Source organism: Pristiophorus japonicus, unplaced genomic scaffold, assembly GCF_044704955.1.
Source record: "Pristiophorus japonicus isolate sPriJap1 unplaced genomic scaffold, sPriJap1.hap1 HAP1_SCAFFOLD_2733, whole genome shotgun sequence".
NCBI lineage: Eukaryota > Metazoa > Chordata > Chondrichthyes > Pristiophoridae > Pristiophorus > Pristiophorus japonicus.
Window position 1 is genome coordinate 1 of NW_027252487.1, and position 24708 is coordinate 24708.

General features: G+C 46.8%; 1 protein-coding gene across 1 annotated transcript; it reads left to right on the plus strand.

Annotated features, from left to right (window-relative positions):
• Positions 1 to 741: 741 nt before the first annotated feature.
• LOC139247598 (anoctamin-4-like) lies at positions 742 to 23598 on the plus strand. Its single transcript, XM_070871676.1, has 10 exons — positions 742 to 794; positions 1178 to 1238; positions 4528 to 4610; positions 6538 to 6678; positions 9955 to 10119; positions 14088 to 14124; positions 15669 to 15780; positions 22342 to 22399; positions 23348 to 23428; positions 23530 to 23598. The coding sequence occupies exons 2-10, from the start codon at positions 1226 to 1228 to the stop codon at positions 23596 to 23598; spliced, it is 759 nt and encodes a 252-aa protein (XP_070727777.1). The 5' UTR covers positions 742 to 794; positions 1178 to 1225.
• Positions 23599 to 24708: the final 1110 nt, after the last annotated feature.

The window sequence follows — 24708 nt, forward strand, 5'->3', positions numbered from 1 at the left end:
GCGAGACAGCAGAGTACACATGACGGTCATCGTAAGCGGCCATAAATGTTTCTGCTTGTTGAGCACATTAGAATCAGCAACTGGATCTGTAAAAATCAATCTGATGCTCTCCGAAAAACGGTGACGAGTCTTCAAGGGTGCTTGATCAAGGCCAGTTGAAGAGGGTTGATCTTCAGAGCAGGTCGATTGGCAAACATTTTCCATTTGGAGAAAATAGAGAAGGCCATTTGGCCCATTGAGCCTGCTGCGCCATTCAGTCAGACGACGGCTGATCTGTACCTCCACTCCGTCCATCCGCCTTTCCTCCAAATCCCTCGATACCCAGCAGCAATCTATCCATCTCGGTTGTGAAAGCTCAAATTGTCCCCCAGCAACCACAGTCCTTTTGGGGGGTGGCGGGGGTGGGGGGGGGGGGTTCCAGATTCCCACCACCCTTTGTGTGAAGAGGTGCTTCCTGACATCACCCCTGAATGACCTGGCTCTAATTTTATGATGTCCCCTTAGTTCTGGACTCCTGCCACCAGAGGAAATAGTTTCTGTGTTTGCCCCCATCGAATCCCTTTTATCATTTTAAACACTTCAGTTGGATCGCCCCTCAAATTTGGGCTCTGACACGACTGAACAGCTGAAGCATCACTGCCTCACTTTGTATTCCAGCCGCTTGTTCCGTTGGCCTTTCCGATTTGCTTTCTGTACCTGTGCACGTGGAGATACTTGATGCATGTGAGGTCAGAATATAAGGCGGCACTTTGGAGAAACCACGGAAAGCTTTACGGGGCTGAAGAAATCTTGAGGTGAATAATCTTTTCAAATGAATACACGCCCATGGTGAGTTCCCTGAGCGGTGTACCTGAAGGGACCCGATGATGGTGTGCACACATTCAGGGAGCCAGGAGTAGAGGACACCCCTCCCCATTCAAAACATTCTGTTTTAAAAACCTGCCTGGAATCAGCGCTTCTCTCTAAAAGTGATGTTTGGGGGGGAGTGAAGAGCGGGAGAAGGGTAGAAGATATTTCTGGAATTTCTTTGCTGACCTTGGACAGGCAGGCAATAGGCAACGTTGCCGGTGAAGTATTATGGGTTGTCCACGGGGCGTTGGAAAGTTCGGCGCCAGAGTTCAGTTCATTTCCACTTATTTTTCCACCAATGAAGAAGATTCATGTTTTCTATTTGCAGGTGACTCACCTCTTCGACAACGGAGCCACGGTATTCTTTGCCGTTTTCATGGCCGTGTGGGGTGAGTTTCCGTTGGTACGGAGGAAATTATCGGCCGCGTAAGACCAGCGGTGGTGAATCAGCACTGCGATCTTCCATCGACTGGCCGACTCGCGCCCGCTGTAACTTTCATACCCCTCCCATCAGCATGAATGCGTATTATCAAGGGATAGATGTGGGAAGCAACACATTATTTTGATAAAATTAAATATCACAAACCACATCGAGTTCCAGCAACAAGGCCGGTGCCATCCTCTGCAGTCTACACCTCCGACAGGGCATGGAGTTAACGGGCCACTTCGTGAGGCCTCACCGAGCGCCCTCACTAGTACTGAGCATGGGGCAGTGGTTCTAGTCCAACACCCCTGGCCCCCACCCCGAGCCAAGCTCAGCCCTAACAGCATAATCTTGCAAGATTATCCCATAATCTTTTGACTGGCTCGACCTCCTCAATGTTTGGGCTCTGGGTATTTTGCTGAGTGGACATTCTATATTCCTGATCCAGTAGACAGGACACGTGCTCGAAGTCGGGAATAAATACATAGAAAGTACAGCACGGAAACGGACCGTTCGACCCGAGAGGAGGATTTCCTGGAGTGCATAAGGGATGGTTTTCTAGACCAATATGTTGAGGAACCAACTGGGGGGGAGGCCATCTTAGACTAGGTGTTGTGTAATGAGAGAGGATTAATTAGCAATCTCGTTGTGCGAGGCCCCTTGGGAAAGAGTGACCATAATATGGTGGAATTCTACATTAGGATGGAGAATGAAAGTTAATTGAGACCATGGTCCAGAACTTAAAGAAGGGTAACTTTGAAGGTATGAGGCGTGAATTGGCTAGGATAGATTGGCGAATGATACTTAAGGGGTTGACAGTGGATGGGCAATGGTAGACATTTAGAGACCGCATGGATGAACTACAATAATTGTACATCCCTGTCTGGCATAAAAATAAAAAAGGGAAAGTGGCTCAACCGTGGCTATCAAGGGAAATCAGGGATAGTATTAAAGCCAAGGAAGTGGCATACAAATTGGCCAGAAATAGCAGTGAACCCGGGGACTGGGAGAAATTTAGAACTCAGCAGAGGAGGACAAAGGGTTTGATTAGGGCAGGGAAAATAGAGTACGAGAGGAAGCTTGCAGGTAACATTAAGACGGACTGCAAAAGTTTCTATAGATATGTAAGGAGAAAAAGGTTAGTAAAGACAAACGTAGGTGCTCTGCAGTCAGAATCAGGGGAAGTCATAACTGGGAACAAAGAAATGGCAGACCAATTGAACAAGTACTTTGGTTCAGTATTCACTAAGGAGGTCACAAACAACCTTCCGGATATAAAAGGGGTCAGAGAGTCTAGTAAGAAGGAGGAATGGAGGGAAATCCTTATTAGTCGGGAAATTGTGTTGGGGAAATTGATGGGATTGAAGGCCGATAAATCCCCAGGGCCTGATGGACTGCATCCAAGAGTACTTAAGGAGGAGGCCTTGGAAATAGCGGATGCATTGACAGTCATTTTCCAACATTCCATAGACTTTGGATCAGTTCCTATGGAGTGGAGGGTAGCCAATGTAACCCCACTTTTTAAAAAAGGAGGGAGAGAGAAAACAGGGAATTATAGACTGGTCAGTCTGACATCGGTAGTGGGTAAAATTATTAAGGATGCCATAGCAGCGCATTTGGAAAGAGGTGACATGATGGGTCCAAGTCAGCATGGATTTGTGAAAGGGAAATCATGCTTGACAAATCTTCTGGAATTTTTTGAGGATGTTTCCAGTAGAGTGGACAAGGGAGAACCAGTTGATGTGGTGTATTTGGACTTTCAGAAGGCTTTCGACAAGGTCCCACACAAGAGATTAATGTGCAAAGTTAGAGCACATGGGATTGAGGGTAGTGTGCTGATGTGGATTGAGAACTGGTTAGCAGACAGGAAGCAAAGAGTAGGAGTAAATGGGTACTTTTCAGAATGGCAGGCAGTGACTAGTGGGGTACCGCAAGGTTCTGTGCTGGGGCCCCAGCTGTTTACATTGTACATTAATGATTTAGACGAGGGGATTAAATGTAGTATCTCCAAATTTGCGGATGACACTAAGTTGGGTGGCAGTGTGAGCTGCGAGGAGGATGCTGTGAGGCTGCAGAGCGACTTGGATAGGTTAGGTGAGTGGGCAAATGCATGGCAGATGAAGTATAATGTGGATAAATCTGAGGTTATCCACTTTGGTGGTAAAAACAGAGAGACAGACTATTATCTGAATGGTGACAGATTAGGAAAAGGGAAGGTGCAATGAGACCTGGGTGTCATGGTACATCAGTCATTGAAGGTTGGCATGCAGGTACAGCAGGCGGTTAAGAAAGCAAATGGCATGTTGGCCTTCATAACAAGGGGATTTGAGTACAGGGGCAGGGAGGTGTTAATACAGTTGTACAGGGCCTTGGTGAGGCCGCACCTGGAGTATTGTGTACAGTTTTGGTCTTCTAACTTGAGAAAGGACGTTCTTGCTATTGAACGAGTGCAGTGAAGGTTCACCAGACTGATTCCCGGGATGGCGGGGCTGACATATCAAGAAAGACTGGATCAACTGGGCTTGTATTCACTGGAGTTCAAAAGAATGAGAGGGGATCTCATAGAAACGTTTAAAATTCTGATGGGTTTAGACAGGATAGATGCAGGAAGAATGTTCCTCATGTTGGGGAAGTCCAGAACCAGGGGTCACAGTCTAAGGATAAGGGGTAAGCCATTTAGGATCAAGATGAGGAGAAACTTCTTTACCCAGAGAGTGGTGAACCTGTGGAATTCTCTACCACAGAAAGTTGTTGAGGCCAATTCACTAAATATATTCAAAAAGGAGTTGGATGTAGTCCTTACTAGGGGGATCAAGGGGTATGGTGAGAAAGCAGGAATGGGGTACTGAAGTTGCATGTTCAGCCATGAATTCACTGAATGGCGGTGCAGGCTCGAAGGGCTGAATGGCCTACTCCTGCACCTATTTTCTATGTCGATGTTTCTATGTGCCGGTGTTTGTGCTCCACACGAGCCTCCTCCTGCCCTGTCGGTATACCCCTGATGTGTTTATTTCACTTCCCCTTAAATGCATCTCTTCCCTAACCACGACAAGAATGTGCTCACTACAGACGGCAAACGATGGTGATCTATAATTGTGCGCAAGCTACTGTTTTAGCGAGGTTGGTTTTGATTTATTAACCAACACGAGACCCACTTCCATTCCCTTTTCGATGGGAATTTACTGAACAGCGGCTTTTTCCCCGCCTCTCGGGCTTCAGGTGTAACCTCGTCTCACTTCTGTTTCTCCCCTCAGCCACTGTGTTCCTGGAGTTCTGGAAGCGGAGACGGGCAGTAATCGCTTATGACTGGGATTTGATCGACTGGGAAGAGGAGGAGGTGAGTGATGGGTTAATCTCGCTTTCTGGTCTGCTGACCTTTGAGGGCAATGAATTATTTATAAAGTTGGTCCTTTGTATAAATTAGAAATGGAAATACAGGCAACTCTCGATTATCCGTACACGGATCCAACGGGAAACCGTTGCAACAGGATTTAAAATTCTGATTCTAGCAAGTGAAAAAGACAGCTCCAAATCATTTTGAAAAATCACCTTCCAAACACTGTTCTCATTTGTATTTGCTCTTTCTCTCTCTCTCTCTCTCTCTCTCTCTCTCTCTCTCTCTCTCTCTCTCCTCTCTCTCTCTTTCTTTCTTTCTTTCTTTCTTTCTTTCTTTCTTTCTTTCTTTCTTTCTTTCTTTCTTTCTTTCTTTCTTTCTTTCTTTCTTTCTTTCTTTCTTTCTTTCTTTCTTTCTTTCTTTCTTTCTTTCTTTCTTTCTTTCTTTCTTTCTTTCTTTCTTTCTTTCTTTCTTTCTTTCTTTCTTTCTTTCTTTCTTTCTTTCTCTCTCTTTTTCTCCTCACTCTCGCTCTCACTCTCGCTCTCTCGCTCGCTCTCATTCACCATAAAAATCACCCTCCTCTGCCCTTGCTGTGTGTGCGTGTGCGTGTGTGCGTGTGCGTGCGTGTGTGTGTGCACTGCTGCAGTCGCTGACGATGGGTACGGGGGCAGGGCCAGCACGGGTTCCAGGCACAGAACCTGTACATGCATGCTGGTAATGTCCATCTTTTATTACTGTTTGTAGCTGATTGTATTGATTCATTAAAGTTTTAACTTATAAATGTAAACTCGCCCCAACAGAAAAATCGTTTACCCGGAGTAGCCCAATCCCTGAGGGACCCGGTTAATCGAGAATTGCCTGTAATCTATATAATTAAATATGTTGTGTCTTTCCACATCTACAACAAATGTTCATCAGGCGTTTAAAGCAGCCTCAGGGTTAAACCTTCTGATTGGCTCCAATCCCGCATTCATTAACAATCAATGAATCACCAGTTAAGGCGGGTTTGGGAGAAAATTCACAACTGTTCACATTTTTTATTTGGTTCTAAGCCATGGCGCAGTGGGTTGCTTTTCCTTTCCTCTGCGTCAAAAGGTGCTGGGTTCAAGAAGCCCCAATCCAGAGGCCTAAGCCTAGCACAGAGGCACTGTCGGAGGGGCGGTACTGAGGGAGTGCCGCACTGTCGGAGGGGCGGTACTGAGGGAGTGCCGCACTGTCGGAGGGGCGGTACTGAGGGAGTGCCGCACTGTCGGAGGGGGCAGTACTGAGGGAGAGCCGCACTGTCGGAGGGGTGGTACTGAGGGAGTGCCGCACTGTCGGAGGGGTGGTACTGAGGGAGCGCCGCACTGTCGGAGGGGCGGTACTGAGGGAGCGCCGCACTGTCGGAAGTTGACTGTTGGTTGGGGGATACATATATTGCCCAGGACACAGAGTATAACTCCCCTGGTTTTCTTCGAAATAGTGCCGGAGGATCTTTTACATCCTGAGAAGGCAAATGGGGCTTTGATTTAACATCTCATCTGAAAGGCAGCACCTCCGGCAGTGCGGCGCTCCCTCAGTACTGCACTGGGAGTGTCAGCCTGGATTATACGCTCAATTCTCGGAAGTGAGACTTGAACCCATGACCACCTGACTGGAGTGGCGAGAGTGCAGCCCACTGAGCCACAGCTGACACTGTGATTAGATCGTGCGTGTGGCTGCAGGCTATTTAACTGTGGATGGCGTCGCAGTTGTAAGCTGGCCTTGTTGGGTGTCGATTGGATGAGCAGGAGTTGTGGTGATTGTTTTTCTTAGTTTAGAGCCGCAAAGACCAATCGCGGAGCAGCTGACAGCACGGACCAGGAATTGGGTATGAGCTTCTAACCTATTGCAGAAACTCAAACATTGGGAGCAAGGAAACTGGAATCTTTTTTTTAAATTTCTCCTGCAGGAAGAAATTCGCCCCCAGTTCGAGGCAAAATATTCCAAGAAGGAACGCATGAATCCCATATCTGGGAAACCAGAGCCTTATCAAGCTTTCACCGACAAGTGCAGCAGAATCATCGTATCAGCTTCTGGAATATTCTTCATGGTTAGTCAATTGCATTGAATTGAATTGCAGGGAATATACAGCACAGAAACAGGCCATTCAGCCCAGCCAGTCTGTGCTGGTGTGTATATTCCACACGAGTCACCTCCCATTCCATCTGCCTCATCTCAGTCTCTCAGCCTATCTTTCTATCCCCCTTTCTCTAATGTACTCACCAAGTTTCTTTTTAAAAGTATCTACACTATTCGCCTCAACCTCTCCCTGTGGCAGCGAGTTCCACAGTCGAACCACTCTCTGGGTAAAGACCTTTCTCTGTATTTCCCTATTGGATTTATGGGTCACTATCTTGTATTTATGGCCCTCGTTTTGGATTCTCTCAAGTGGGAATATTCTCTCCACAGCTACCCTGTCCAACCCATTCAGAATGTTAAAGACCTCTATCTGGTCTTCTCTTTTCTAATGAAGAAAATCCCAATCAGTGGTTAGTGGTGTGCCACAGGGATCAGTGCTGGGACCACAACTGTTTACAATATACATGAATGACCTGGAAGAGGGGACAGAGTGTAGTGTAACAAAATTTGCAGATGACACAAAGATTAGTGGGAAAGCGAGTTGTGTAGAGGACACAGAGGCTGCAAAGAGATTTGGATAGGTTAAGCGATTGGGCTAAGGTTTGGCAGATGGAATACAATGTCGGAAAATGTGAGGTCATGCACCTTGGGGGAAAAAAAACAGTAAAAGGGAATATTATTTGAATGGGGAGAAATTGCAACATGCTGAGGTGCAGAGGGACCTGGGGGTCCTTGTGCATGAATCCCAAAAAGTTAGTTTGCAGGTAATCAGGAAGGCGAATGGAATGTTGGCCTTCATTGCGAGAGGGATGGAGTACAAAAGCAGGGAGGTCCTGCTGCAACTGTACAGGGTATTGGTAAGGCCGCACCTGGAGTACTGCATGCAGTTTTGGTCACCTTACTTAAGGAAGGATATACTGGCTTTGGAGGGTGTACAGAGACGATTCACTAGGCTGATTCCGGAGATGAGGGGGTTACCTTATGATGATAGATTGAGTAGACTGGGTCTTTACTCGTTGGAGTTCAGAAGGATGAGGGATGATCTTATAGAAACATTAAAATAATGAAAGGGATAGACAAGATAGAGGCGGAGAGGTTGTTTCCACTGGTTGGGGAGACTAGAACTAGGGGGCACAGCCTCAAAATACGGGGGAGCAAATTTAAAACCGAGTTGAGAAGGAACTTCTTCTCCCAGAGGGTTGTGAATCTGTGGAATTCTCTGCCCCAGGAAGCAGTTGAGGCTAGCTCATTGAATGTATTCCAGTCACAAATAAATAGATTTTTAACCAATAAGGGAAGTCAGGGTTACGGGGAGCAGGCGGGTAAGTGGAGCTGAGTCCACGGCCAGATCAGCCATGATATTGAATGGCGGAGCAGGCTCGAGGGGCTAGATGGCCTACTCCTGTTCCTAATTTTTATGTATAGCCTTACCCATTTGGATGATCACTCCTTGTGCCGTGTGTGGCCAACGTTGATCTGGAGAAGCCTGGGTTAGGGTGATGTGAAGAGGTGAATGTACTGGACCCACCCATTATCCGGGTTAGCTTAATTCGACCAGTGGGGGCAGCATTTCCATTCCCAACACATTCCCTGATTCTTGGAGCTGTGACTGAATTTATTAACCAATCTGGATTATTAATTTATAACTCTTGGGCAAAATCTGGATTATTAATTTATAACTCTTGGGCAGTGAGTTGTGAATTTTGAATGACACCACAAGATGAAAGTGTTTAATATCTATCTTGGCTGTAGTTTGTAAGAATATTCAGTCCTAATCCAAGCGAACAGAAAATAATTCATCTGTTGTCAGAGGATAGCCAAAGAAGCATAGGAATGGCTCGGAACAGAGTGTCAGTTTATCAGTAATGTACCATCAGAAAAACAACCAGGAGATACAAGAGCAGGAAATGCTGGTAATGAGTCCCCGAGTAATGGGAGGCATGCCATGTGGTGAGTGCAGCGAGTTCGGGGGGGAACAGGGGGGACCTGTGGTTCCTAAAGCTCTCCCCCACTGTGGGTTTTCCTCACCTCCTGTCTGGGTCTGTGGTTGACTCATTGATGGAGCTCGATCGCTGTGATTGATCAACAACCCCATTCTCGTTTTATCATGTGGGAGAAGGCGAGCTAGATGGACCTGGATCTTTTATCTCTCGCCGTTCCCGTATTCCGATAGACACAGCAGCTCTTTCCAACCCCTGGAAAGACTGGTAAACATTTCAGATATAGTTAACATGCAAATTTAACCCACATCTCTTTACACACGCTGACCGACCGACCTGTGCAATTCCGATTTCTACCATGGGGCAGTTTCTGTTGTTCCCTTTTGATTAGATGATTCCGTGTCCTTTCCGGTGCAACATTTACACACCAGCAAAGACCAGACCAATGTTGTGAATATCTTGTGCTTGTTTTGATTAAGACTCGAACTTACGACATTTTAATAACACGAGTTCACATTTGAAAAGTATTATAATAAATGATGAAGCTAGTAGCATGAGAATTAGGAGCAGGAGTAGGCCATTCGGCCCCTCGAGCCTGCTCCGCCATTCAATCAGATCCTGGCTGATCATCGACCTCTGCTCAACTTTCCCGCCTGAGCTCCATATCCCTAGATTTCCCCACGAGTCCAAAAATCTATCAATCTCAGCCTTGAACATACTCAACGACTGAGCTTCCACAGCAAGAGAGTCTCTAATTCCTGGATTTAACTAATGTTTGAAGCTTTACGCAAAACCCACTCCACTTGAGTGCTGCTGTGTAAATGCAGCCAAAAACATTCCCCAACGATCCGAAATACATTATTTCCTTCATTTCTCGGGATGTGTGTATCGCTGGTGTAATATATGCTCACAGGTTTGGCCATTAACCAGTCCAGTCGTTCAGCCCGACTGACTGCCTGCCTACCTTCCACGGTTATATCCGAGCCAGGGTGTCCCTGGAGATGGAGCACACGGTGTCCAACGGTACGCTCGCGGCCTTCCGCGAGAGGTGGGCAACAAAGGGACTGGAGTGCATCACGTGGCGAAGGTTGTCCCACTGTGCTGTTGGGTGTGGGGGGTGTGGGGGGTGGGGGGTTCCAGGATATTGACCCAGCAAGAAAGTGGCTGAAGGTTTCTCCGAAGCATGAATCTCCCCTCCCCACACCCCACCTTCCCCCCCTCACCTTTGAACGGAGACTGATCGCAATTGATTAGTTTGACAAATCTCTCTCTCAATTCTCCCCCCCCCCCCCCCCCCCCCCCCTCAGATCTGCGTGGTGATTGCTGCTGTTTTTGGGATCGTCATTTACCGGGTGGTGACTGTAAGCATCTTTGCCGCGTTCGAATGGGCCCTGATTAGGAACAACTCCCAACTCGCTACGACGGGGACTGCCGTGTGCATCAACTTCTGCATCATCATGCTCCTCAACGTGGTAAGCCGTCTTCGCCTGGCACCGAGACACTGATGTTTTGTTAAATTGCATTTGAGCGCTGCATAGAGAGGCTTGTACTGCGTGGGTGGTGCAGTACACTGAACCTGCACCTTGCATTATTCATGTCTTTCTTTCAGGACTTCTCTGTTGAGAAGCACTGATTACAGTGATTGATGTGCTTGAGTTTTGGAATGCAACCAGAGTCCAGCTAGTTTAATGAAACCTGTTTTGAGCACAGTCAGAAAGAAATTAAATTGAATACATCAACAGAGGTCAACCCTTATTGCTAAAAATACACAGCGGTGGAACTATATTTTGTAATTTAGATCAACAATACTAAACCAGGTTATACCAAAGTATCCACAGCATTGTCATGTTGTCACTACATTGATGTATTAAATGTTGCCTGAATCGTTACTTTAATACATCTTTAACGAACATCGTGCCTCTGACTTGAATCCTCTTTAACCTGAGAAATACCAACAGGGGCAAGGTTAGACCTTGTTTCTACTGCTGACAATGTGGTGATATTGAGGCAGGTCAGTGTTTTTGAATGCAGTAAGATTGTCGTTGGCAGCCTGCCTGTTCAGAACCAGCTGAGGCTGTAGACATTGAATCGAGCAGCGCTTCCATTGATTTTAACGCTTCAGAAAACCATCCAATCACAGATTCAGATTCAAACAGCCATAAGAATTAGAAGCAGGAGTCGGCCATTCGGCCCCTCGAGCCTGCTCCGCCATTCAGTATCACGGCTGATCTTCGACCTCAACTCCACTTTCCCAACCGATCTCCATATCTCGATTCCCCAGAGTCCAGAAATCCATCGATCTCAGCCTTGAATAAAATCAACAACTCGGCATCCACAGCCCTCTGGGGCAGAGAATTCCAAAGACTCACAACCCTCCGAGTGAAGAAATTCCTCCTCATCTCAGTCCTAAATGTTTAATCCATTATCCCGAGACTATGCCCCTTCGTTCTAGACTCCCCAGCCAGGGGGGAACAACCTCTCAGCATCTACCCTGTCAATCCCCCTCAGAATATTGTATGTTTCAATGAGATCACCTCTCATTCTACATAAACTTCAGAGGGTATAGGAGGAATCAATCGAGTGAACCATTTGACCCGTCATACCTGTGCTGGCTCTTTGAACGAGCTATCCCAAATACATAGGATTACATGGGATATAAGACACAGAAACAGGCCATTCAGCCCAACCAGTCCACGTTTATGCTCCACTCGAGCCTCCTCCCATCTCTCCTACTAACTCTGTCAGTATAACCCTCTATTCCCCTCTCCCTCATACGCTTGTCCAGCCTCCCCTTAAATACATCGATACTATTCGCTTCAACTACTCCCTGTGGCAGCGAGTTCCACATTCTCACCACTTTCTGGGTAAAGAAGTTTCTTCTGAATTCCCTATTAGATTTCTTGGTGACTATCTTATATCGATAACCTCTAGTTATGCTCTCCCCACAAGTGGAAACGTTCTCTCTGTATCCACTCTATCAAAACCTTTCATCATTTTAAAGACCTCTATTAGGTCACCCCTCAGCCTTCTCTTTTCAAGAGATAAGAGACCCAGTCTGTTCATCCTTTCCTGATATGTACACCCTCGCATTTCTGGTATCATCCTTGTAAATCCTCTCTGCACCCTCTCCGATATCCTTTTTATAATATGGCGACCACAACTGTACGCAGTGCTCCAAGCGTGGTCTAACGCAGGTTTACAGGTTCAGCCTAACTTCCTTACTTTTCAATTCTATCCCTCTAGCAATAAACCCGAGTGCTTGGTTTGCCTTTTTTATGGCCTTGCTAACCTGTGTCGCACCTTTTAGCGGTTTGTATATTTGTACTCTGACTGTAGTCCCACTCTGCCGCCGCTCGCGCCCCCTCGCCCTACCGCCTGCACCCCTTCAAGCATTTATCCAATTCCCATTTTTGAAACATAGTGTTGAATCTGCTTCCATCATTGTGAAAACAATCGGGAATATTTTGTGAAAAAGTTTCAACGTATTGAATCTTTGCTGCTGCAAATTCTGAAGATTGAGGACTAACCACATGTGAATGGATTTGCAGTGGAATGAGGATGCTCTGTTCTAGTTGCCAATGTTTAAATCAGTTATGTATTTTCCATGGGTTTCGCTGACTGGAGTTCTGTCTGAAAGCAGTTCCCATTGACTGCGATCTGCCAGAATCCAATACTGTGGGCTACCGCGCTGATTGTGCCCGTGAATACTCCGCGGCACTCCCCTCATAGTGCTGGTGGCACCAACTTCTCAGAATCTTAGAATCTCGCAGCACAGAAGGAGGCCATTCGGCCCATCGTGCCTGTGCCGGCTCTGTGAAAGAGCAATCCAATTAGTCCCACTCCCCCCTGCTCTTTCCCCACAGACAACGTTCCCAGCAAGCTGCGCAGGGGTCTGTAGGTCCAGCCGAGGCCACTCACCAGCTTTCAATGTAAGAGGCTGCACTTGGGTCGTGCAGCCAGTGGTAGGGACCACGCACCAAAAAACATCGCGAGGGAACGGCAAACGTTTCCCCTTTTTAATATTTATCGAATTCCCTTTTGAACGTTACCATTGAATCATCTTCCACCGCCTTTTTTAAGCAACGCGTTCCAAATTGCAACAATTTTTAAGACAACTGCAATTTTTAAATTGGCTAAGATTGCCCAAAGTGCTGGTGAAGGTCTGTATTTCAGGTGGGCGATGCCTGGGTAGCCTATCGATCCTGTACACAAGTCACCGAGCAACCCTTTAGCCTCAGTGCTCCTCAACAGTTCAAGCCTGTTGTTCACTGACCTTTCCCAAGAGCTGCTCTTTGCTCGAGTTGGAGTGAAGGCTTCGAGTGAGAGCCTCCTCATGAAATCGTTGTACAGGTACTCTGTATAATTTCGTGATCGCTGCGGCTACTATCTGGTACCTTCTCTAGTTTGGTTCACCCTACCTTCCGTTGGCAATGTGACGCTGATTGGCCAGTACATAGTTATCTGTTGCTATTCAGGTCCCCGAGTCGGAATAGAAACATAGAAACATAGAAAATAGGTGCAGGAGTAGGCCATTCGGCCCTTCTAGCCTGCACCGCCATTCAATGAGTTCATGGCTGAACATTCAACTTCAGTACCCCATTCCTGCTTTCTTGCCATACCCCTTGATCCCCCTAGTAGTAAGGACCTCATCTAACTCCTTTTTGAATATATTTAGTGAATTGGCCTCAACAACTTTCTGTGGTAGAGAATTCCACAGGTTCACCACTCTCTGGGTGAAGAAGTTCCTCCGCATCTCGGTCCTAAATGGCTTACCCCTTATCCTTAGACTGTGACCTCTGGTTCTGGACTTCCCCAACATTGGGAACATTCTTCCTGCATCTAACCTGTCTAACCCCGTCAGAATTTTAAATGTTTCTATGAGGTCCCCTCTCATTCTTCTGAACTCCAGTGAATACAAGCCCAGTTGATCCAGTCTTTCTTGATAGGTCAGTCCCACCATCCCGGGAATCAGTCTGGTGAACCTTTGCTGCACTCCCTCAATAGCAAGAATGTCCTTCCTCAGGTTAGGAGACCAAAACTGTACACAATACTCCAGGTGTGGCCTCACCAATGCCGTGTACAACTGTAGCAACACCTCCCTGCCCCTGTACTCAAATCCCCTTGCTATGAAGGCCAACATGCCATTTGCTTTCTTAACCGCCTGTCTAACAGACTCCTCCCCTTTGGGGTCCAAGTGTATTACAAACATACAAACACGAAGGTTGGGAAAAGACCAAATGGTCCATCGAGCCAGTCCTGGAGTGACTCCTGAAGGGTTTCCGAATGCCACCTCCACCTGACTTATCCCCGGGAGCCTGGTTATCGCGTCGTTCGTTCAGCATCTTTGCACAAGTCAGTAAATCCACTTTCGTAACGCGAGAAACTGACCACATCCGAGTTTTATGTCGCGACAGTAATGTTTTTAAAATATATTTTTCAGCTGTACGAGAAAGTTGCTCTACTTCTGACCAATTTAGGTGAGTCCTTGCGCCTCTCTACCGATGGTCTGTTTTGGGGAAGCTAAGTCTGCACATGCGTAAAACGGAATGAGACACTGGAGTAGATTCTAACTTTCACTGAGGTTGGGTGGAAATCTGGTGGATACGGATCTGCATCTCACTTTGAACCCCAGCTGATTTCCATTTCATTGATGCCGAACCCCTGATTAAACATCACAGACTGATCCAGCACAGAAAGAGGCCATTCGACCCATCGTTCCTGTGCCGGCTCTGTGAAAGTGTGATCCAATTAGTCCCACTCCCCGGCTCTTTCCCCACAGCCCTGCAAATGTTTGCTTTGCAAGTATTTATCCAATTCCCGTTTGAAAGTTACTATTGAATCTACTGCCACCGCCCTTTCAGGCAGCGCGTTCCCGATCACAACAACTCGCTGCGTAAAAACAATTCTCCTCACCTCCTTCTCCCGCCCCACCGAGTTTCTGCTAATCACCCTGTGCACCCCCCCACCATGCATCACTCTGCCCCTTCCCGCACTCCGCAGTTTGGGCTCCCCTCTGTGTCCCTTCCTGACACAACTGCAACTCTGAGCTCACCGTGTGGGGTCCAGTTCAAATTGGGTCTTAAATGCCAACACGTGTGCTATTCAATTGGTCAATGTTTGAAAACGTCCTGCGATAGCTAAAAGGGACTAATGCGATCCAGCACCGGGTAGGATTGGGGAAAGGGGAGGGTCTCAGTGGGATGGTCGGAGGGATGATGATGATGGTGGGGGCGGGGGGTGGGGCGGCTGACTCCCTGAATACTTGCTGTTGTTGCTACCTTGGTTTTTGACTCTCCTTTTACGTGACGTAACTTTTATTCAATGAACGGGGACCGGGACATCTCTGGTGAGTAACTTCTTTATCAAAAGTGCAAGTTACGTAAATTCGAGTCAGCCGTGGCTCAGTGGGTCGCTCTCTCTCGCCTCCTGAGTCAGAAGGTCGTGGGACTTGAGCGCACAAATCCAGGATGACTCTCCAGTGCAGTACTGAGGGAGTGCCGCACTGTCGGAGGGGGCAGTACTGAGGGAGTGCCGCACTGTCGGAGGGGCAGTATTGAGGGAGTGTTGCACTGTTGGAGGTGCCGTCTTTCAGATGAAGCGTTAAACCGAGGACCCGTCTGCTCTCTCAGGGGGATGTAAAAGATCCTATGGCTCCATTTTGAAGAAGCGCAGGGGAGTTAATACTGGCCAATATTTATCCCTCAATCAACATCACAAAAACAAATTATCTGGCTATAATCACATTGCTGATTGTGGGAGCTTGCTGTGCGCAAATTGGCTATCGCGTTTCCTACATTACAACAGTGACTACATTCCAAAAGTACGTCATTGGCTGTAAAATGCATTGGGACTTCCGGTGGTCGTGAAAGGCGCTATAGAAATGCAAGTCTATTTTTTAATCAATAGAAGTAAGGGTAAATAATGTCCGGATTAAAACAATGTTCATCTCTGGTTCCTACAGCCCGGGAATGAAGCCTGAATTATTCTTGTTGTTCTCTCTCTCTCTTTCTCTCTCTCACAGAACAGCCTCGGACGGAGTCGGAGTGGGAGAACAGCTTCACACTAAAAATGTTTCTGTTTCAATTTGTTAACCTGAACAGCTCCACGTTTTACATCGCGTTTTTCCTGGGCAGGTAAATCCATTACTCGGGAGCTGGTCAGATTGTCGTTTGTTGTTTTAAAAAGTGACACGTTCAAACAGATCTGACTGTGTCGATAATATTTACCGTCTGCGAGCAAGCTTAATGGGAGGAGGGGGGGGGGGAGGCAGGAGTGAGTGGAGGGGGTGTACGCAATTTTGGGGCACACACAGCCCCGGATCCCTGGGATTCTGGCCCTCGAGGCTCCAGGAACTCCAGCCTGAGATTATTTGCTCCTGTTTGAATATTGCGGGCGCGGAGTTCGGGAAAGAACTGCATTTAGCGCTGTTCCCTCGTTACTGGACAGATCCCAGAATGGGAACCCCGGGAGGTGTTGGTATCGGCAGCTTACGATATCTGTCGAGGGAGGAGAGCGCAGATTTCAACTGTCTACTTGGCCTCCGACTCCCGGGGATAGCAAGGGATACAGGGAAATAGAGGAGATATTTCCACATACAGAGCCAGCGCCAGCACAGCTACTATACCAGGAGGGTCGATGAGGGCAGTGTATATGGATTTTAGCAAAGCTTTTGATAAGGTCCCACCTGGCAGACTGGTCACAAATGTAAAAGCCCATGGGATCCAGGGCAAAGTGGCAAGTTGGATCCAAAATTGGCTGAGGCAGGAAGCAAAGGGTAATGGGTGATGGGTGTTTTTGCGACTATAAGGATGTTTCCAGTGGGGTTCCGCAGGGCTCAGTATTGGGTCCCTTGCTTTTTGTGATATACATCAAAAATCAAGACTTGAACATAGGGGGTATGCTTAAAAAGTTTGCAGATGATACAAAAATCGGCTGTGTGGTTGATATTGAAGAAGATATCAATCAACTGGTCAGGTGGGCAGAACAGTGGCAAATGAGATTTAATCCAGAGAAGTGTAAGGTGATGCATTTGGGGAGGGCTAACCAGGAAAGGGAATACACATTAAATGGTAAGACGCTGAAGTGAAGTGTGGAGTGCATGTCTAGATCCCTGAAGGTAGCAGGCCCAGTGGATAAGGTGGTTAAGAAGGCATACGGAATGCTTACGTTTATTGGCCGAGGCATAGAATACAAGAGTGGGGGGGGGGGGGGGGTTTAATGCTTGAATTGTATAAAACACTGGTTAGACCACAGCTGGAGTATTGCATGCAGTTCTGGTCACCGCATTACAGGAAGGACATGATTGCACTGGAAAGGGTACAGAGAAGATTTACGAGGATGTTGCTGGGAGTGGAGAATCTAAGCTGTGAGGAAAGATTGGATAGGCTGGGTTTGTTTTCCTTGGAACAGAGGAGGCTTCATTGAGGTGTGTAAAATTATGAGGGGCCTCTATATAGTGGATAGAAAGGGTCTATTTCCCTTAGCAGAGGGGTCAACAACCAGGGGGCATAAATTTAAAGTAATTGGGGTGAGATTTTGAGGGGATATTTCTTCACACAGAAGGGTGGTGGGGGTCTGGAACTCACTGCCTGAAAGGGTGGTAGAGGCAGAAACCCTCACCACATTTAAAAAAAAAAATGCTTGGATGTGCAATTGAAGTACCGTAACCTGCAGGGTTATGGACCTAGAGCTGGAAAGTGGGATTAGGCTGGATAGCCTCTTGTTGGCCGGCGTGGACACGATGGGCTGAAATAGCCTCCTTCCATGCAGTAAACTTCTAGGATTCTATGATGGGCTGAATGGTCCCTTGTGCTGTACATTCAGTGATTAGACTAATGCATGTGTGTTTTACAGCTTAAATTTAAAGGTACTGAGTTTGAATGACTATCTTCCCATGCATGTATGCACTAATTGTTCAAGGGTACATTTTCCTCCGAGTATTGATCGTAACGGAAAGGAGGTGGATCTTCAGCAATAACTTGTATTTATATAGTGCCTTTAATGTAGTGAAATTACCCAAGGTGCTTCACAGGAGTGTTATTGACAGTAGAAAGTATAAATTAGGGCAGGTGACCAAAGGCTTGGTCAAAGAGGTAGGTTTTAAGGAGCGTCTTGAAGGAGGAAAGAGGGGCAGAGAAGTTTAGGCAGGGAGTTCCAGAGCTTGGGACCTAGGCAACAGAGAAGGCACGGCCACCAATGGTAGAGCGATTATAATCAGGGATGCTCAGGAAGGCAGAATTAGAGGAGCGCAGATATCTCAAGGGGGGGGGGGGGGGGTTGGGCTTGTGAGGCTGGAGGAGATTACAAGAGATAGGGAGGGGTGAGGCCGTGGAGCGATTTTGTAAACCAGGATGAGAATTTTGAAATCGAGGTGTTGCTTAACCAGGAGCCAATGTAGCTCAGCGAGCACGGAGGGTGATGGGTGAGCGGGACTTGGTGTGAGTTAGGACACGGGCAGCTGAGTTTTTGATCAGCTCCAATTTACGTAGGGTAGAATGTAGGAGGCCAGCCAGGAGTGCGTTGGAATAGTCAAGTCTAGAGGTAACAGAGGCATGGATGAGGGTTTCAGCAGCAGATGAGCTGAGGCAGGGACAGGGGCGGAGACGGGCGATGTAACGGAGGTGGAAGTAGTCGGTCTTAGTAACAAACAAAACCAGGTCTGTTCTTAATCCCAATTTTGGTTGTGTAAAGAAATGGCAGTGGCCAATTAGGGGTCAATCCGTTCATTAACCTGACTGGTGCTGTTGGTCAACACCTGGCTCCTGACATCAATGGGTGCAGTAGCATAGTGGTTATGTAACTGGACTGATGATCCAGAGACACGAGTTCAAATCCCACCACAGCAGCTGGGGAATTTAAATTCAGTTAAATAAATCTAGGAGGGGGTGGGGAAAAAAAAAGAAGCTAGTATCAGTAATGGTGACTTAGAAAAGGATTGTTGTCATAAAACCCCATCTGATTCACTAATGTCCTTCGGGAATGGAAATTTGTGGCCTATCCCTATGTGACTCCAGACCCAAAGCAATGTGGTTCGCTCTTAACTGCCCTCTGAAATGCCTAGCAAGACACTCCATTGTATTCAAGCTCACCACCACCTTCTCGAGGGCAACTAGGGATGGGCACTAAATGCTGGCGATGCCCACGTCTGTGAATTAATAAAACAAAAAGCTAGTTCTAGGCTTGTGAAAACTGTAACGGGGAAACTCGGGGTAAGGTCAGATGGATAAACACCGGGTACATTGAGGGTTGATTCCGCAGCCATTTTATGATCATTTGGAACAGTACCCGAGGGGAAAAATATACTCTGACTCTTCAAAGGCAACAATAAATTCAAGACGTTCATCCTGATCAGAGCTCAGTTTTTTTTTGGTATTTTCCTGCAATTTAATTCTGTTCCGGCATGGAATCTGACACAAGAAAAAGCCTTTGGTGCCATCAGCCCCCCTCCATCAGCGTTCATGTCCGGTTCATATCACAGATTCCCTCCCGCTCCATTCCCAGTCCGGCTCGGATTTATTCCATTGCAAGCTCCCACCCACACCACTTGTCAATTTCCTACTTTCGTGACACTAAATTTCCTTTCCTTCCTTCCCTCACCCTCACCTCTGGAAAATCCATCAGGCTCCTGATGCCTCTCCATCGCCCTCAATCCCCTTTTCCTGACCAATCGCAATCCAGCTCTTTTTTTAAAAAAATAGTATCATTTGACCCCATGAGTCGGCTACTTCCCTGGGAATCTTTGTCATTGTCCTGGGCAGGGAGGTGGTTTTCTAATCTCATTCTTCCCAAGGTTTCTGAATTTTGAACTTGGAAAATGAGCCCATTAAGAAACTCGCAAGGTGACAATTTCGAGATTTCTGTTTCTCCCAGTACTTTGCTCTCCCAGTCTATTTTCCCTTCTGGCTATTCACTGCTGATTGCATTTTTCTTGCTGTCAGCCTGTTTTCTTTCTCTCATAGACCTCTCTCAAATTTCTTGTTAAGAACATAAGAATTGGGAGCAGGAGTTGGTCATTCGGCCTCTTGAGCATGGAATATAAGAGCAGGGAGGTTATGCTTGAATTGTATAAAACATTAGTTAGGTCACAGATGGAGTACAGCAGCAGTTCTGGTCATCACATTACAGGAAAGATGTGATTGCACTAGAGAGGGTACAGAGGAGATTGACAAGGATGTTGCCTGGAGAATTCTAGCTGTGAAGAAAGATTGGATAGGCTGGGGTTGTTTTCCTTTAGAACAGAGGCGGCCGAGGGAATCAAGGGATTATGGGGATCGGGCAGGAAAGTGGAGTTTAGGTTGAAGATTAGCCATGATCTTATTGAATATCCAATCTTTCCTCACAGCTAGAATTCTCCAGGCAACATCCTTATCAATCTCCTATGTACCCTCTCTAGTGCAATCACATCTTTCCTGTAATGTGGTGACCAGAACTGCTGCAGTACTCCATCTGTGACCTAATTAATGTTTTATACAATTCAAGCATAACCTCCCTGCTTATATTCCATGCTTCAGCTAATAAAGGCAAGTATTCCATATGCCTTCTTGACCACTTTATCTACCTGACCATATATGGTCTTCAAATCCATATGAAGATGGAAGAGTCATTGGTTAAATCGTGGGACATCATATATTTATTACAGCAACAACTTGCATTTATATAGTACCTTTAACATAGAAAAACTTTCAAGGCATTTCGCAGGAGCCACATGAGATATTAGGACAGATGAGCAAAAGCTTGGTCAGGAGGTAGGTTTTAAAGAGCGTCTTAAAGGAGGAGAGAGAGGCGGAGAGGTTTATGGAGGGAATTCCAGAGTTTAGGGCCCAGGCAGCTGAAGGTATGATGGGAAGAAGAGGGAAAGATCAGGATAGAGAAATAGAAATGAGATAACAAGAAGTTTGAGAGAGGAATGTGGAAGAAGCCAATAAGGAAACAGGCAGACAGAGAAAGAAGGTGCACCTTGATTGGTCAGTTTCTGCCCTTCCTGTTAGACCACACTTGGAGCACTGCATACAGTTTTGGTTGCCATATTCTAAAAAGGATATAGAGGCGCTGGAGAGGATGCAGAGAAGACTTACAAGGATGATATCAGATAGGCATAACCTTACGTTTCTGGTAAGGGTGAACAGGTTGGGAGAAGGTTGAGGGGTGACCTAATAGAGATCTTTAAAATTATGAAAAGTTAGTCCAACATTTGTGGTTGGGAAAATGTTGGAGTCCATTATTAAAGAAGCAGTAGCAGGACATTTGGAAAAGTAAAATTTGGTCAGGCAGAGTCTGCATGGATTTATGAAGGGGAAGTCATGTTTGACAAATTTACTGGAATTCTTTGAGGATTTAACGAACAGGGTGGATAAAGGGGAACCAGTGGATGTGGTGTATTTGGACTTCCAGAAGGCATTTGACAAGGTGCCACATAAAAGATTACTGCACAAGATAAAAGTTCACGGGGTTGGGGGTAATATATTAGCATGGATAGAGGATTGGCTAACGAACAGAAAACAGTCGGGATAAATGGTTCATTCTCTGGTTGGCAATCAGTAACTAGTGGGGTGCCACAGGGATCAGTGCTGGGACCCCAACTATTTACAATCTATATTAACGACTTGGAGGAAGGGACTGAGTGTAACGTAGCCAAGTTTGCTGACGATACAAAGATGGGAGGAAAAACAATGTGTGAGGGGACACACAAAATCTGCAAAAGGACATAGACAGGCTAAGTGGGCAAAAATTTGGCAGATGGAGTATAATGTTGGAAAGTGTGAGGTCATGTACTTTGGCAGAAAAAAAATCAAAGAGCAAGTTATTATTTAAATGGAGAAAGATTGCAAAGGGCTGCAGTACAGCGGGACCTGGGGGTACTTGTGCCTGAAACACAAAAGGATAGTATGCAGGTACAGCAAGTGATTAGGAAGGCAAATGGAATCTTGGCCTTTATTGCAAAGGGGATGGAGTATAAAAGCAGGGAAGTCTTGCTACAGTTGTAAAGAATATTGGTGAGGCCACACCTGGAATACTGCATACAGTTTTGGTTTCCATATTTGCTTGCTTTGGTAGCAGTTCAGAGAAGGTTCACTAAGTTGATTCCGGAGATGAGGGAGTTGACTTATGAGGAAAAGTTGAGTAGGTTGGGCCTCTACTCATTGGAATTCAGAAGAATGAGAGGCGATCTTATCGAAACGTATAAGATTGTGAGGGGGCTTGACAAGGTGGATGCAGAGAGGATGTTTCCACTGATGGGGGGAGACTAGAACTAGAGGGCATGATCTTAGAATAAGGGGCCGCCCATTTAAAACTGAGATGAGGAGAAATTTCTTCGAGGGTTGTAAATCTGTGGAATTCACTGCCTCAGAGAGCTGTGGAAGCTGGGACATTGAATAAATTTAAGACAGAAATAGACAGTTTCTTAAATGATAAGGGAATAAGGGATTATGGGGAGCAGGTTGGGAAGTCAACCTGAGTCCATGATTGGATCAGCCATGATCGTATTAAATGGCGGAGCAGGCTCGAGGGGCCGTATGGCCTATTCCTGCTCCTATTTCTTATGTTCCATGAACTCTGAGTAGGATGTTGTCACCAGTTGCCATTTTAATTGGTGGGCATTTAAATCCATTTAAAAAAAAAAAATAATTTTTCTTACTAAAGGAGGAAAATATAGCTCTTAGTATTATCAGTCGGTGATTGTACTTTTCTCTTAGATTAACGGGACGTCCAGGAGCCTACCTGAGGGTCTTGAACCGGTGGAGGTTGGAGGAGGTTAGTATCACTGATCATAATTTTCCACCTTGTACAGGAAAATCACAACCCATGTGGTAAATATATTTGAAACATTTCTGGCTAGTTTTCAATTTAACGAGGAAAGGAAGTCTTCAGTTTGGCCAGAATCCAAAATGCCTGCTTTCTTCAGCCAGTTCACATGCACCAGCCACCCTTCGAGCTGCCTTGTCCACTGACCCAACACTCCCCTCCACCCTTCCGCCGTCTAGCCCCATCCTTGCCAACTCTTCTCGATCCACTTATTTTTCTCCCAATGCGTTCCGATTTCGCTGGCGAAATTCCCACCGTTGACTGGAGCAACCTGCTCAACACCTGGAGTTTAACTGGGTCTCGAGTGGTGATCCTCGCTCCCTCCCCTGCTTTACGAATTGAATATTCTGATGTGTCGTGCCGTATTCTCCGTCCCCTTGCACTGCATGCGCTTGAGTGTTCATTTGCGCAAGTGCGCGCACGTGTATCAGCGCATCAACGTTCCCGTTAAGCTGCGCGGCTGTGCAGCGCTCTGAAGGTCCCGTGGGCTGGCTTTTAAATAGAGAAAACCGCGCATGCGCAAAATTTTGAATGGCCTGTGCGCCCCTGCCCCCCCGCAAAGAATTAGAGGGGACATTGCAGTGCGTGTATTTTTGTGTGTACATGTATGCATGTTTGTGTGGGTGTACACATGTCTTTGTGCACACGTGTGTCAGTGCATGTGTGGAACTATAATGCTACATAATTGCACTTTTTTTCGTTCGGTATATTTAAACCTTTTGGTAGGGTTTTTTTTCTGTATGATGGAAATAGAGAATAAAAAGTAAGCACAGACTTTTGATCAGGTAGCCTCGGCAGTGATGGGGTTAATTATCCCTCCCTGCTCATCGCTAACCCCCTCGAACCTGCAATTGTTCCTTGTTCCCCGGTCTCCATTGTTCTCATTCTGCCCAAAAGGTCAACCACTCGAACTACAGAAACCCATTGGCTTTGCTTTTCGATAAACCAATCTGCGAGATCACCACGTACAAAAGGCAGGTGCGGCACGATGGTGAACTCCTGGATTCGTTGCGATCCCCTAGATGGGGACGGAGAGGATTTTCCCAGATTCCCCGCCCCCTTCTTCCTCTTCCTCCCAGGCAAAGTTCCCGTCTGCTCAGTCGTCTGCAAGGCCCCGGGCAGGCCACTCGCCGGCTGTCACGCTGTAAACACCCCGCCTGCGCAGAAATGTAATGGGACCGCGCGTTAAAAGAAACGGGTCACGCGGGACAAAGCGCAGCTTGCTGGGATCGTTGGTCCCCGGAGATCACCGGGCTTTGCGTGGTGCGGGGAGTGTATATACTGTGATACAGAAGGTGTGGCACAGTTTGGATGGACCCGAGGGTCTTTACCTGTCCATGATTGTTCTTGCGTCCGTAGACATGTGTAAAATATCTCCTGAGCTAACCGTGTGCCAACAATGTTGGAATTCGCGGCCACAGCACAGGATGAAGGAGGTGATAACTAGCTGCCACTTGAAGCCGCAATGGGCTGTCAGCGCACGGTTGGGTTTCTTTCACAAACATCTGTTGGCATTGAGCGATGAGGTCTGTACAGCGGAGTCCTCGTGTATAATGGATGATTGCTATGAGGTACAGGTTCACCAGGCTCAGATGTCTGACGTGATGGGCAGGATGAAAGTGGAGATGTGCCAAGGTGGCCATGAAAGTCACTTGATGAACGATGAATGCCAGATTTGATGGGCTTCCTGACTGACACGCGATGAGGGACTCAAACCTTTCATCAGCTACTGTTGCTGAAAATAAAATGCTTGAAGCTGACGAAACCTCTCCTGATACTGAGATCCACTGGAGCTGATCCCAGCAACGCAAATAGAAGAACAGCCTTTGCCTGAATCGGTGATCCTAACCCTGATCGGGCAGCTCCAGCATTGCCACAACATAGAAGTGAACGTGTCTTCAGTTTGAAAGCCCCCAGTGACGGTTTAGCACTGACTCTGCTCATCCGCGCCGCAGTGACAGCAGGTAGTGTCCGCAGTGTCCATTGCATACACCGCCTGATCTTCAGTGGCTAATAAATAACTGAGGTCATTGGAGGGACTGGGCTCTGATGCTCCAGCGTGACTCTGTCCACTCGCGCTCTCCCTCCCTCCCTCTCTCTCTCTCTCTCTTTCTTTTTTTCTTTTCTCTCTTTTTTTTTCTCTCTCTTTTTTTCTTTTCTCTTTTTTTTCTTTTCTCTCTCTCTTTTTTCTTTTCTCTCTCCTTTTCCCTCTCTCTCTCTCTCTCTCTCTCTCTCTCTCTCTCCTTTTCCCCTCTTAC

What these genes read in the sequence shown, in the direction of transcription:
- LOC139247598 (XM_070871676.1), top strand. An exon ending in TCTACTTCTGACCAATTTAG is followed by an intron (nt 14,125 to 15,668) that starts GTGAGTCCTTGC and finishes TCTCTCTCACAG; the next exon opens with AACAGCCTCGGACGGAGTCG. An exon ending in ACCGGTGGAGGTTGGAGGAG is followed by an intron (nt 22,400 to 23,347) that starts GTTAGTATCACT and finishes TCTGCCCAAAAG; the next exon opens with GTCAACCACTCGAACTACAG.